The 14,461-nt window shown below is 36.7% G+C and overlaps 2 protein-coding genes across 15 annotated transcripts in view; one reads left to right on the forward strand and one right to left on the reverse strand.

Moving 5' to 3' along the window:
• BTBD10 (BTB domain containing 10) overlaps positions 1–12,617 on the forward strand; it is a 70,573-nt gene extending 57,956 nt beyond the window's left edge. For all 4 annotated transcript variants that reach the window (XM_056115856.1, XM_056115858.1, XM_056115857.1 and 1 more), the window contains 3 exons: positions 1,059–1,256; positions 3,867–3,977; positions 11,484–12,617. In XM_056115856.1, the coding sequence (XP_055971831.1) occupies positions 1,059–1,256; positions 3,867–3,977; positions 11,484–11,794 (620 nt within the window). In that variant the 3' untranslated portion in view covers positions 11,795–12,617. The remainder of the gene's footprint in view (positions 1–1,058; positions 1,257–3,866; positions 3,978–11,483) is intronic.
• Positions 12,618–13,393: 776 nt separating this feature from the next.
• Positions 13,394–14,461, reverse strand: part of BMAL1 (basic helix-loop-helix ARNT like 1) — a 105,573-nt gene continuing 104,505 nt past the window's right edge. For all 11 annotated transcript variants that reach the window (XM_056115846.1, XM_056115848.1, XM_056115851.1 and 8 more), the window contains one exon: positions 13,394–14,074. In XM_056115846.1, the coding sequence (XP_055971821.1) occupies positions 13,914–14,074 (161 nt within the window). In that variant the 3' untranslated portion in view covers positions 13,394–13,913. The remainder of the gene's footprint in view (positions 14,075–14,461) is intronic.

Consider the following 14,461-nt stretch of genomic DNA (forward strand, 5'->3'; position numbering starts at 1 on the left):
ATTCTAGTAGAAGAAATTGTATTTTTAGAAGCAGAAAGGTTAGTATAGAGAGGAAATGATTTCTCAGTCTTCTGCCATAAAACTTAGAGTGAAGAAAATCTAAAGTTATAATTCTGTAATCAGTTGAGTTGTAAGTTTCTCTAGAATCTACATTTTACCTCTTTTTTGGGGTCACACCTGATGATGCTCGGTTGTTACTCCTGGCTTCGCACTCAGAAATAAAGCTGGATATTGCTCGGGGGACCGGGGATTGAACCTGGGTCAGCCATGTGCAAGGCAAACACCCTACCCACTGTACTTCCGCTCCAATCCCTAGAATCTACATTTCCTTCTTAGGCAAGCACACTGAAGATGTTTTGAAAACTAGGATTGAATTCTGTAATGAAGGCCTAGAGGTTCAGAAATTAAAGTAACGTTCCTAGGTAATAGTGATAAGGAAAATGAAATTTAAAGTTTGAATAATGAATTCAGTTGAGAAGACCTAAGAAGAAAGGTGCCACCATGTTAGAGCTGATAGAATTGGAATTAAATATCTAAAACTGACATTATTTTAAGTCTTTTTCATTATAACCATTACACTATTAACCCCATGATTTTTTGAAAAATAAAACGTGTAGAAGATGGAATTTGGTAGCTCTTTTATTTTGTATGGAAGGAGCCTAAAAAATAAACATAAGATATACTGTAAGATAATTGTATAATTAATTGGAAGACACATATATAATAGAAAATACTCCATCTGCAGGAAGAATAGATGTTAAATCTAATTTTGTAAATAGGTGAGTTAATATATAGAATGAGGGGTATTTGTTTTGGATACCTTTAATTCACCTTTCTTGCTATTAAATGAGAGCTACTCATTTAATTAAGAGTTACTCCTGGGGAAAGATTTTTGTGTGCTTTTCCCCCATTCCTTTTGAAAGAACCACTGTATTGTCTTTACGGGGTCAGTCCCCAAGTTGATGCTGAAATAATCTGATGGTTTTAAAAGATTTTTGTGTCTACTTTTCTACTTTTACAGTGATTAAGAAAATTTAATATTTTGTTTTTCATTTCAGGTGCTCTTATGCATGAGTTATCAAATGATGGTGCTCGTAGACAGTTTGAATTTTACCTTGAAGAAATGATCTTACCGCTTATGGTAGCTAGTGCCCAGAGTGGGGAACGAGAATGCCACATAGTGGTGCTTACAGATGATGATGTGGTTGATTGGGATGAAGAGTATCCACCACAGATGGGAGAAGAGTATTCACAAAGTAATTATTGTTGCATGCATTCTATCTTGTGTAATACTAATCTAAGATAAATTTTTTTATGCTTAATCTCTTACCTATACAAGGAGTCAGACTGTTACCCTTGGCCTAGTCCAGTTTATTGCCTGTCTTCAATCGTATATTTTTTAATGCCTTGTCGATGAATGCTTTCATCCTGCAATGGCTCCTTTGAGTAGTTGTAACAGAGGCAACATGGCTAGCAAAGGCCAAAGTATTTACTGTTGTCTGTTACAGAGAGAGTGTGCCCAACCAAATCATGCACAGAAATGGTTGCTGTTTGTTGAATATCTGGGTCTTGATAGGGCTTTTTGTCTGTTTGTGGATTTTTGTTTTTTCATTTAAAAACATCTTAGAGAAGTAGATTCTGGAGTGGTGTTTTTGAAAAAATAAGCTAAATGATTTATTTTGGATAACTTCAGTGAGCATCAATTCATTGATTTCAAGGGTGGCTTTAAATTCAGAATTTAAAAAAATTTTTTTACTAGCATATCTAATCCTGGCAAATATAAAATATATATTGATTGATTGGTAATTCTTTCAGAAAGCTTTATTAATCTATCATTAGATATTTTGTTTATTTTTAATTTTATTTTTATTAAACCAACATCAGATATATAGTTACAAAAGTTATTCATGATTGAGTTCCGAGCAGTGTTTTAACATCTGTCCCTTCACAAGTGTATGTTTCCTACCACCAATGTCCTCAGTTTCCCCCCCCCCATCCCTAGTCTGCCTTTACAGCAAGCACTTTTTTCCCTCTCTGTCTCTTTCCTTTTGGTTTGCAGTACAGGTACTGAAAGGTTATTGTTAGATATTTCTGATCATGTCTTGGGTGGTAATGGCTCTTATTTTACATCTAAACCTTTTTCGGATAGTCTTTTGAAAAGTGGGATATGGGGGACTATATTTGACCAGTTTTATAGATTGAGAAGATGAAATTGAAAGAATGATTTGTGGGATTAAATAAATAGCCTAACATCTTGTTCTTTGCTCTAATATGTGTTGACTTTGTAAGGATTAAAGTAAAAAGTACTGTAGCATAGGAAGTGTTAGACTCTGACTTTTCCACCTTACTTTTTTCTAAAAATATATAAGGTATTTTTTTTGTTTGTGTGTTTTATAAGGGAGGATTTTAAAAATATGTTCCTTAATACGTTATCATAGCACTTCTCAGAATTTACATTGCCAGTATTTCTTCTGCATGGTATACTTTAATGAGCATTATGACTCTTTTTTGTACAGAAATTGATGTTTCAGTTATTTCCATATTACTAGACTCTTTGCTGACTTATTTTTTTATAGTCATGTGTGGAATAAGAATTTGAACAAAATTCAGGAACAGTGGGGGTTACCAAAAACCAAAGGATATGAACTAATTTTTTATTAGTGAAAAAAGGATGCATGGTCATAGAATTTTTTAGTTTTTGAAAAATTTGTCTCAAGGGTAGAGCCATAGAACAGAAATGGCATTATAGTAATACAGAAATTATAATAGAACTGATTTTTCTTCTTAGATGTTGAACTTTGTGTTTCAGATGGTTTCTAGTTTATAGTCGTGTTTTTTATTGTAAGCTCTGAAAATCTTAAAATGACTGAAAATATATTACTTAATAATAAAATATATTTTATTTTATTTTGTACCAACATTTAAATGTACTCAACATATTTTATTTTGTACCAATCTGAAGATTCTTTTGAGGAGATAGAGATAACCTCAGCCTGATTTTCCTAAGTGTGACATTATCTGTTTTCAGATACCAACAAACCTTATTTTTATTAGTAATCAGTAAGAGTAAAGATCACAAATTTACACCATGAGTAGCATTTGTATACGTATTTTCCTTTTATTGACTCCTAAACCAGCATGTTTGGTTTGTGAGTGTGTATTTCTTTTTTTGAAAAAACCTTTGCAGTTCACCTTTTAAGGGAGATAACTCCACCCGAAAGAGAGAAGGCGAGGAAGGCCCATCAGTCTAACTCCCTGAAGTTCCCAGCTCATTTCGAAGACTCAACATGTTGTCAGTGGAATGTCTGTCCTTTGCAAAACCAGTTTGCTCTAAACAGACTAACCAAGGCAGAACATGCTCGAATCTGCCATTTTTAACATCAGTATTAAAATGGGGCTGATCGCCTGAATGAAAAACAGTTTGTGGGGAGGGTTTTGCCTTTTGGGGGAATTAATAGTTACTCAATCCATTAAATGTAAGATGTATCCATTTTGTGCTGAAAAGGCAGTCCCCCCCTCCCTCCTGATGAGAGTGGCTTATAGGCTCATAGTATTTTGCCTGTTTGATAGTAACTTTTACTTGAAGAAATTGGGGCAGATCCCATTTCAGTAAGTTTATACATGATATATCTTTCAGAAGAAGATTCTTCCTATGGATTGGGTTACCTGATTGGTTATTAAAGCTTTTTCTTGATTCAACATAAGTAGACATTTGCTTAAATATTAACTGTACTGAATTGTCCTGTCATGTTGGCTAGTTATCCTTTGGCATTACTGCATCCATGATTTGGGCCTCTTTGATTATTTAAATTTAGGTTCATCGCCAAGAACTTTGATATTAATATGAGCTTTCTTTTTGTTTCTAGTTATTTATAGCACAAAATTATATAGATTTTTCAAGTACATTGAAAACAGAGATGTGGCCAAATCAGTTTTGAAGGAAAGGGGTCTTAAGAAGATTAGATTGGGCATAGAAGGTAAGACATCTTTATTATTTTTTGTTATCTTTTGAAAAAATAAGATTAAAAATTCATTCGCATGTAATAAAGTTAATCCTATTTAGTATATTATATATTCTGAATACTTTTAGAAAAATTAAGGCATAGAATTACTGAATGTTCATGCAGTAGATCTTTTAAAAAAAATCATCCTCCTTTTATTGGAGATGTTAGGTGAAGGCCCAATAGAAATTATTTTCTAAGATTCCCAAGTGAGAAAGCCGGAGCAGGGCCTTTGCTCTGCATGTAGCTGACCCAGGTTCGATCCCCGGCATCTCATATGGTCCCCAAGCACCCAGGAGTAATTTCTGAGTGCAGAGCCAGGAGTACCCTGAGCATAGCTGGGTGTGACTCAAAAAGAAAAAAAAATCTCAATGATAGATGAATTTGTCTTTTTTTTTTTTTCTTTTTGGGTCACACCTGGCGATGCACAGGGGTTACTCCTGGCTCTGCACTCAGGAGTTACTCCTGGGACCATATGGGATGCTGGGAATCGAACCTGGGTCGGCCACGTGCAAGGCAAACGCCCTACCTGCTGTGCTATCTCTCCAGCCCTGAACTTGTCTTTTTTTGCCAGAACTTGCCCTCATTCATTGTTGACTGAGTTCATTGGTGTGTGGATACAAATGAATATATATATATATGTTATATATTTAAAGGCCCTCCCGTTGATCGTCGATTTGCTCGAGCGGGCCCAGTAACGTCTCCATTGGAGACTTTGTTGTTACTGTGTCTGGCATATCGAATACTCTTGGTAGTTTGCCGGGCTCTCCAAGAGGGGCGGAGGAATCCAACTCGGGTCGGCCATGTTGGCCGCTTGTAAGGCGAACGCCCTACCCGCTGTGCTATTATATTATATATTATATGATATTATATATTATATATAACAAACATAAATGTAATGTATTTATAGAAATATATTTAAATACATTATATATTAATATATTAATATATAAATATAATTTATATTATATATAATTATATAATATATATTATATAATTATATATATATTCCAATAAGCTCAGCAGGGCTTTTTCCCTAGTAATCATTGAAGTTCCTCAAAACTTCAACAGTTAAAAAGTTTCTGAAAATTTATGTAAAAGTACTACTAGTACTTTAGACCTTTTTGCAGAGGTCTTTGGTTATAATAGTTTTTTTCCAAATTAGATACAAAGTAAAAACTTAATGTATGTCTTTTTAGATTGCTTTTATATTTTTTTAATTTTTTCCAGTTGCTGGAAAATAGATGCTGCTTTTGTTTTGATTTTTCTGATTAGTGCCCAGGAGACCTAGGTCCCTTCCTATAGTGCTGCTTTGTTCCTACAGTGCTGGGAGTTATCCCAGCCACTGTGATGTGCTCTCAGGACTTTATTTTAAAATGCATGTGTAAAGTCGGGTATAGTTGCTTGGTTGCAAAGCTGCTAGAAAAGACAACTGGGACTGACTTCAGATTGGGAGAATAGAGATGGTCTCTAACCTGGAGACATTTGACATGAAGCCTGATGATAGAGGAAGGCTCTAGGTGGAGAAAACAGCGGCACAAAAGTGTTGGATAGGAATGAAGAAGAGAAGAATTCAAGAACTAGAATTGGTGTCAGGGTAATCAGAGAAGTGAGATAGGATCAGAAGATACTGGGTTTTTTAGGTCTCTCAGGAGTATATTGACCAGTGACCTAAAATAAGTTTTCAGCCTTTGAAAGAGTTTACTTTTTTTTTTTTTTTGTCACTGAGAGATGTGGGGTGAAAATTGAGCTGCTCAGGGCTCACTCTTGGCTCTGTGCTCAGGGATTGCTTCTGGCAGGCTCACAGGACTATAGGGGTCCCAGGGATTGAACCTAGGTCAGTTCTGTGCAAGATAAGTGCCCTTAGGGTGGAGCGATAGCACAGCGGGTAGGGCGTCTGCCTTGCACGCAGCCAACATGGCCGACCTGAGTTCGATTCCTCTGCCCCTCTCGGAGAGCCCGGCAAGCTACCGAGAGTATTTGATATGCCAGACACAGTAACAACAAAGTCTCCAATGGAGACGTTACTGGGCCCGCTCGAGCAAATCGATGATCAACGGGAGGGCCTTTACTTACTTTACTTTACCTACTGTATAACTGCTTCAGTCTCCCAAATAGTTTCCTTATCTATATAATTTATGTCTGTCTTAGGGGATGTTATAATCAAATAAAATTCTATAGAAATGATTGCCTTCCCCAGTATTTTCTTTGCATAGCTGCTACATTTATTTTAAGATACTTTGTGAAATCTTTTTTTCTTCTAAATTTTCTTTTTAAAAATTTAATGTTTAAGACAAAGACAATTTAAGACAGAAGCTACAACTGTTGATACAGTTCTAGAGTTGAAATTGATTAGATAACACAGCTCCAGTATTATAATCAGTAAGTATAATAGAGATCAGTCTAGGAACCGGAGAGATAGTACAGCAGGTAAGGTACTTGCCTTGCATGTGCCCTACCTGGATTCGATATGCTGCATCCCATCTAGTCCCCTGAGCACCAACAGGAGTGATTCCAGAGTGCAAAACCAGAAATAACCCCTGAGCATCACCATGTGTGGCCCAAAAACAGATTAAAAAAAAAAAGTCTGAAAATTGTCATGGCATTAAGTCCTTGTCTAAGAATTAACCAAGCTCTTTGTTGCTAGTTGAGCCTTCTGTGTTATAATTGTCTTGGTTTGTTGAGTTTAGTTGTCTTCTATGTTGCTTCCTTAACTAATTTTGTGTGCTTCTACTGGAATTTCAGTATTGAGAAATTCAGAATGGCTGCCAGGGCTTCACACTCTATGAAGTTTCTCTTTAGAACAGTTTACTTTGATGTGGGCAAATAAGTTGACATGGCAGGAGGCTGCAGGAGGTGGGGGAGGCTGACCACCCAACTCTAAGACCCGTATTCTCAACCTGAATTCTGGAATACTAGAAATTATTTTGTAGTTTGGCATCTCTGCAGAGAATATCAGTGAAGCCATGGAGTTGAGCCCTTGATGTGGCTGCAGTGTGGGTGCAGGAGGCCAGGCTTTGGCCTGCCAGCCTCCCTAGGGCACCCCAGAGTTTTCAGCCTGGGGGACTTGTGTGTCCATGAATTTTAGCTGCTTGGCTTTCATCTCCTTGAAGATTTAGTCGGGTATTGGTAGAGCCACGCCAGTGGGTCAGCATGGAGTCTGTGGGAGGTAGGTGTGGCTGCCAGGGCTGAAACCCTATGAAGTTTCTCTTTAGAACAGCTTACTATTTCTATTTGATAATCTGTTCAGTCATGTACTATAAACTCCGTAAGAACAGAAGCACATTATATACCTAACATGTAACTTGAAATGAACTTAGTTCATAGCATATAAATGACTTTTAAATAATAAATAAGTGATTTATGTAAGGTACAAGTTTGTTACTGCAAATTGAGGAATTCTTTTTTTTTTTTTTGCCTTTTGGGTCACACCCAATGATATACAGGGGTTACTCCTGGTGGTGTTCAGGGGACCATATGGGATGCTGGGTATCGAACCCAGGTCGGCCACATGCAGGGCAAACGCCCTACCCACTGTGCTATCGCTCCAGCCCCAAATTGAGGAATTCTTTATCACAGAGTATTAAGTGTATTGGTAGAGGCCTTTAGTTAAAAATTCTGAATTTTTTGATACTATAAGGACTTAAGAACAGTTTATTAAGCCCACTTAAAATCGTTTATCATAATTCATTGTATGTAGTAACATACTATAAAATTTTTAATATGCCTCTAAAATGTTACATGCGATAAGATGAATAATTCCTTAATGTTATTATCAGTTCGTATTAAGATTTACCCCATAGACCAAAGAAATAACTTTTATAGCTGGTCTTTCCAAACCAGTTCAGCGACCACATCTTGTAAGCTACATTTGTTTTGTAAATATCTCAATTGGAGTTACCTCTAATTTAACAATGTCTTGTTGAAGAGTCTGGAACAGTTGTCTTCTGAAATTTTTCAGCTACTTTCTTGTGGTGTGCTTCAATATATTCCTGTTTATAATTCCTAAAATATGTAAGTTAAAGACTCTTTAATTCAACTTCAGTATTTTTAGCAAGAATGTGTCATAAGTGAGATGTATTTTTTATTGTATCTCCTGTAGTAATATTAAAATTTATAGTGATTATGGATAAAGAGCCTGATGATGATGATGATGATGACGTTCTTTATGTGGTATTATTTTAATACCAAAGAATGGTTAGTCTCCTTTCATACAACCCGGCGATACCACTTCTTGATATCTGCCTTCAAAACAGAAACAATGCAAGAGGATAGATGCACAATAGCAAAGCTATGGAAGTAACCAAGATTCCCAACTACATGTAAATGGATTGAGAAGGTTGAAAATATTCCTAGCATGTGTGATTCCCTGGGTTCAGCCCCACATACTGAAACAACAGAAGTTTCTAAATAGCTTTGCTTTAGTGGGTGTTAGGTTGGGTTGCTGTTCTGGGGATACCAAGAAGACAGGAGAACTTGGATATGCAAGGATGGTGAAATACAAAGGAAGAAAGTATTTTTGAAATAACCAATACCATTTAGTTTTGTACTGTATTTATTGCTCTAGTCAGGTTCTATCTAAAGCCTTTTATTTTACTTAATTATAAAACAGGAGATGAGGTGGTTTTAAAAAGGGGGTTGGTGTGGGTGGACCGTGGGGTCTAGGAAAGCATGAATAACTTCTTGGCTAAATCCTTTACATACATTCCACCAATGAACACTATTTGGCCTTTTTTGCTCTTAAAAAAAAAAAAAGAAACCTATCCCTTAATGAAACAACATCTTTAACCTCATAAAGTTATTGATTTTACCTAAAGGTAGTTAAGGACTGCAGGGATTTGCTGTTCCATCATTAGGAATTTTATTATAAACATGTAAAGCTCTCTTATGTCAAAGTATTTAACTATTATTTTTTTTAAAGAATTTAAGGAAAGAAAACTGAAAAAAGATCGTTTAATCACTGTTGCCACAGAATATAGAATATTCATTACTGACTTAGTGAAGTCTTTAGATAGAATTATGCATGATTCCCCTGCATCTATAGGCAAAAGTTGCTTTGATTTTTCTATTTCTATTTTTGGGGGCCTGTGTAAAAATTTTATTCTTTGTGAGACTTTAGCAGTGAAAATTTATTTTTTTAAAGGCTTAAAGACTTAAGACTCTTCCCAGTCTTATCCAAATCTTTTCCAGTAAAAGACCTTTATGCAGTCGTTTCTCTGGGTCAGCTAGACATACTTTGTATATAACTCTGTGACTTAGCTTATGCTCTTCTTTCCTTAGCATGGTATTCTCTGCCTGCATTGCTTTTGGATATCATAGTCTTCCTCATTCAGTAAGCTCCAACAACAACACTTCCAGAAAATTTTTTTCAACTCTTCTAATTTATAGGAATTGTAGTCCTCTTTTTCTTAACATCTCCATCATTGCCTTAACACATTTTTTGCTTTTGGTATCACAGTGCCTCAGGGTTTTTCCTGGCTCTGAACTCAGGGATCACCCCTGGTAGTGCTCGGGGGACTGGGAATCCAACTCAGGTTGACTGTGTGTAAGGCAAGCGCTTTGCCCGCTTGTACTATCTCTTTGGCCTGACACTTTTTTCCTCTATGCTTTTTCTTTGCTATTTTGGTTCTTTTACTTCATGAACAATCTCATCATTCCAGAGAATGCCTTTAAGGCAGCGTGCTCCTATAAGAATTGTCTAATGTATTTACTACTAAATCATTACTTGTTAAATGACTAGACTGGTAAGTCTGGAAGCCAGAAACACTTTTTTTCCCTTTATTATCAGTGTCACTTGTTTTTAAAGAAAAAAACATTCTTTTTAGTAAAAAAGTATTCTTTTCAGATATTCCCAAAATATCTAGAAATATATTGTCCCTTGTTACTGATAAATCTTAATAGCTTTTAGTGAGTATTTGTTCAGATATTTACTTAGTGCCTGCAGTATTCAGGCAGTATATTAGGCAGTGGGCTTAGAGAGAGATAAAAACACTGACTGAAATAGGAACTCATCATCTAGGTGAGAGGGTCATACAAAAAAACTTTTTTTAACTTGGTGCTGTCAGTATTGTTACAGTAGGAGTGCTCTGAGTTTAAGAAGTAAATGATTAATTTTGTGGACACTAGTTATTTTTATCAAAAAATACTGTAGCTGCAGGTGTGAGAAGAGGGAAGCAGGAAGCAGGTAGTAGGAAACACTTTCAGGAAACATGTTCTAAGCACCAAAGTATATATTGGGAAAAGTGGCAAGTTTAAGATGGCCGGTGCATGTGAGAGCTCCATGGTTAAAGGATAGCTTACTTTGATAGTAGGTAGGTTGGGATTGTTTAGAACCTGCTTGTTAATAAAAAGTTTCTATAATATTATGAATAGTATGGACTTTAAATACAAGGAAACCATCAGTAGTTTTTAAGAATATAATATGATTACACTTGCAGTAGACTGGTATTCTGTTTAGGGACAGTTTGGATGATGAGATGAAACTTTTATTTTTTTGTTTTTGAGTCACACCTGGGGTACTGAGGGTGCTACAACTGACTCTGCACTCAGGGATCACTACTAGTGGGGCTGGGGTCCCTTATGGTGAGGCCAGGGATCAAATATGGGTTGGACCAGCAGTATTTAAGGCAAGCTGGCCGTGCCTGCTGTACTGTCTCTCCCCCGTCCTCCCCCCCACCCCCACCCCTGCCATGAAAATTTTAAAGGCTTTGGAATTAAGAGGAATTACCGAAGAGGACTAGGGACTGGAGATGGAGACCTTTGTGATTTCTAGTGCTTCCTTTGAGCTGGTAGTTAATTAACCATTAAAGTGTGAAAGCTAGAGAACTTTCTAGAGGTTCTTTGAAAGGTTTTAGCCCTGCTTTTCAGTGCCCAGCTGCAACCATTTAACACATGGCAAAATATGCCACCTACCAGTAAGTGATGCTTAAAATGTACCCACCATCGCAGTAATCATTGAGTCTCTAGTGTGTAAACTGTTTCCTTTTGATATGCACATTGATCTCAGGCCCATGGGACAAATCCAGCTATTATGTGGAATGGCTGAGAAGATGAAAAGTTTCATGAATTCCATACTAGGATTTCAGTTTATGGTTGTTGAACTGAAGACTGAGAGAGTGGAATATTTATTTTCTTTCAATTTGAACTATAACAGAAAAGTGTTTTTATTTATTTTTTAAAGGCTAAATTGGATAATTGTTTGGGGGTTTTATTTGTACATGCTTGAATGTTTTCTGTATCAAAGTTTTTAAAACCTTTCTCTGGAGCCAGAGAGAGTTGAAAGGGCCCAAGAAATTTATGGACTGAGCTCACACTTTGCATGCCTGAGGTGGTCTTGGTTTGACCCCCAGGCCCAAAAAACTAAAAATCCAGAATATTTAAAAGGTTGAGATGTGGCTCAGTGGCACAGTACTTGCCTTGCATGGGTGAGACCCTGGGTTTAATTCCCAGCACTGCCTCAATAAAAAACTTTCTCTCCTCCAGGTTATCCTACCTACAAAGAAAAAGTGAAGAAAAGGCCTGGGGGCCGCCCCGAAGTGATTTACAACTATGTCCAAAGACCTTTCATTCGGATGTCCTGGGAGAAGGAAGAAGGAAAGAGTCGGCATGTAGACTTTCAGTGTGTAAAGAGTAAATCTATTACCAACCTGGCAGCAGCTGCTGCAGACATTCCCCAGGACCAGCTGGTAGTTATGCACCCAACTCCGCAAGTGGATGAGCTGGATATTCTCCCTATTCATCCTCCTTCAGGCAACAATGACCTCGATCCTGACGCACAGAATCCGATGCTGTGATGATCTTCCTTGAAACCATAGCATGCTACTATTCACGGTGACATTGCACTCTCCTCATTCTGCACTGCAAGACCACTATCTTCATTGTGAGATGCACATAACAATGTTTAGGATACTGCAGTGTAGGCTTTTTTTTAAAGACCAAAGGTAGCTGAATGGTTTTTTAAATGAGTACAACTCTTAGCATCCTGAGGTTCAGTTATATAAATGTATTTGTTTACCAGTTGGTTTGTGAAATTGATTATTTGTATGGGGGACAGTCCTTTTTCACATATCTAGACCTTTTCAGAACTTGTGGAAATTGGCAGCTGGGGTACTTTCAGTTTAGGTTGATACTTGTCAAACCCCGGACAAAATGCAGATTATTATATAGTTGCACTTTATAAATGGTGGTTAAATGGAACTGTTTAAGCCATTTTTATAGTTGTGATGCACAATATAACTTAAGTGCTTCTATCAAAGTATTCCTTCAGTAAAAAGTATATAATTTGCTGCCCATGGTGATCTAGAAATGAGTATCATTGGGCTTATTTGAATTAAGATATGGGCATTGAATTTCATCCTAATATGTTATCGCCAGTGCCGTTTCACCCTTTTTGAGTGAGTCACTCTTTTAGAGTGAGTCACGTGCAGGGAATATGAATATCACATCAGAGGTGGTTTATTATCCAGTCTGCCTTACCCTTAATCTGTTCACAGATATTTATTTACTAATGGTTTTTTGTCTTAAGAGTTATGGGATAGGAAAATGAAGTGTTTGCTCTTCATTTACTAAATGATTGTAAACTCAAGTTTTTCATCAAATAAAATTCCATTGTTGTAATGTTTGTGATCAACTTTATCACCACCTTGCCTAGATTTTTTTAGTGCCATTAGATTTCCCAATATGATTTCAAAATATCTTGAAACCAAACGGTAACAGTAAAAACAAAACTCCAGTTTGGCATACTCATGAGGCTCCCACTATTCCTGGTAGTTATAAATTATACTATGAGTTCAAAATAGCATATAACTGAAAAAGAACATTTTCTGATCCAGCCTGGTACAAAGGGTGAAATATTCTTCACTTGTCCTACAGTTGCCCTAAATTTCAGAGCCTGTTTCTCTGGTTAAGTGCTTTTCCCAGCTGTGTTGCCCTGCTTAGATTACTCATGCAAATATTCCGTGGAGCTATTTAGGTGCTTTGGGGTAATTTAATGTTTGAAGCCATACAGCTGTGAGTAGTAGAAGCTGTAGTATAGAGCCCGTTTGTTACATCTAATTGTGAATTTGTAATTTTAGGTGATTTGTATTTAAGCATTGGTACCTTTCATAAAATTGCACCAGTTGAGAGTATTGACAGCTCAGCTAGCAACATGGGGATTTTTGTAAATCTCAGAACCATTTTATGAAGTCAAGACACTAATAAATGTTCCTGGCATGGATTGTTCTTAAGTACCCTATGTAAGAAATTGATTCAGATCTGTAGCATATAGGCTAAAATGATAGTATATAGCAGGCAGGGCCTCAAGGGCTACAGCATGTGCCTTTCTTGCATGTAATGAGGTCCTGCCACTACCAGTGGTGGCCTCAACAGCAATAAAAATTCAGGAAAAGAGACTGGTAAAATGACAGTATTTATAGAACAAGGAAACATTTATTAAAAATATTTAACTGTCTAATACATTATACTTTAACCCATATTTATAGTAAAGGATTCTTACAAGGAAGAATAAACAGCTTTATGATACAATTAGTATAAGAAATATCCACATGGGGGACTTCTTTGTAGTGTAAAAACACCATACATCTGAAATGACCATTTGCATATAAAAGCTACCAATGATGCTTTTGTGCACAATGATTAAAAAATTCAACACAAACAAAATCCAAAATATACAATTAATGCAAGCTATCCACAGCTAGCCCAATAATCGATGATGAAACACTGGAGCAGGCTTAGTTCCATTTTGTCTGAAGTTACACATAGGATTGACTTGTATCAATGGCTCTAAGATGGCTTTTATGAAGACATTACATAAAAGCTGTTTTCTCCTTATCCAGTAAGCTTCATAGACTGTAAAACTCCACCAATAATGCACTTTGATTTTGTAGCTGTTGCCAAAGCAACACATAGTGTTTACAGCGGCCAAGGCAAGTCACTAAAGTCAACGGGGCCGCCCAGCCCAGCATCTGCTTCCAACAGGCTCATTATGACAGCCATTGCTGCCTCATCGTTACTGGGACTACTGGAGCCTTGATCGTTGTCCATCATGTCGATGCCTATGTGAGGATTCTCACCTGGGGGAGGAGATAAAGACCAATCAATGATAATAGCAAAGGTTTCAACCTGAGTAAGAAATTCTAAGCACTGAAGCGTTTAATAAAAATTTAACAGGGTGGTAAGTTAGCCAAGTGTTTTTGTTGTTGTTTGTTTTTTGAGAGAAGATCCGACTTTACAAATAAAAAACAAGTGCTTAAAATTTAATAAATTGCCTCATTTTAATATTCTGATAATCGGTGATGAGGAAGGAGTTACAGAAGGAAAGACAAATGTAAGATAGAGATGAGGAAAACAGGAAAGAAAAGATATTTGGGCTACAAGCAGCAATTTCTATTTAAGGACTCTTTAAATGCTTCCTGGAGACCTTTCTAGGCTTTTTCTCTGACCCACAGTTGGCTCTCCCT

This window comes from Sorex fumeus, unplaced genomic scaffold (assembly GCF_029834395.1).
Source record: "Sorex fumeus unplaced genomic scaffold, SorFum_2.1 ptg000030l, whole genome shotgun sequence".
Lineage (NCBI taxonomy): Eukaryota > Metazoa > Chordata > Mammalia > Eulipotyphla > Soricidae > Sorex > Sorex fumeus.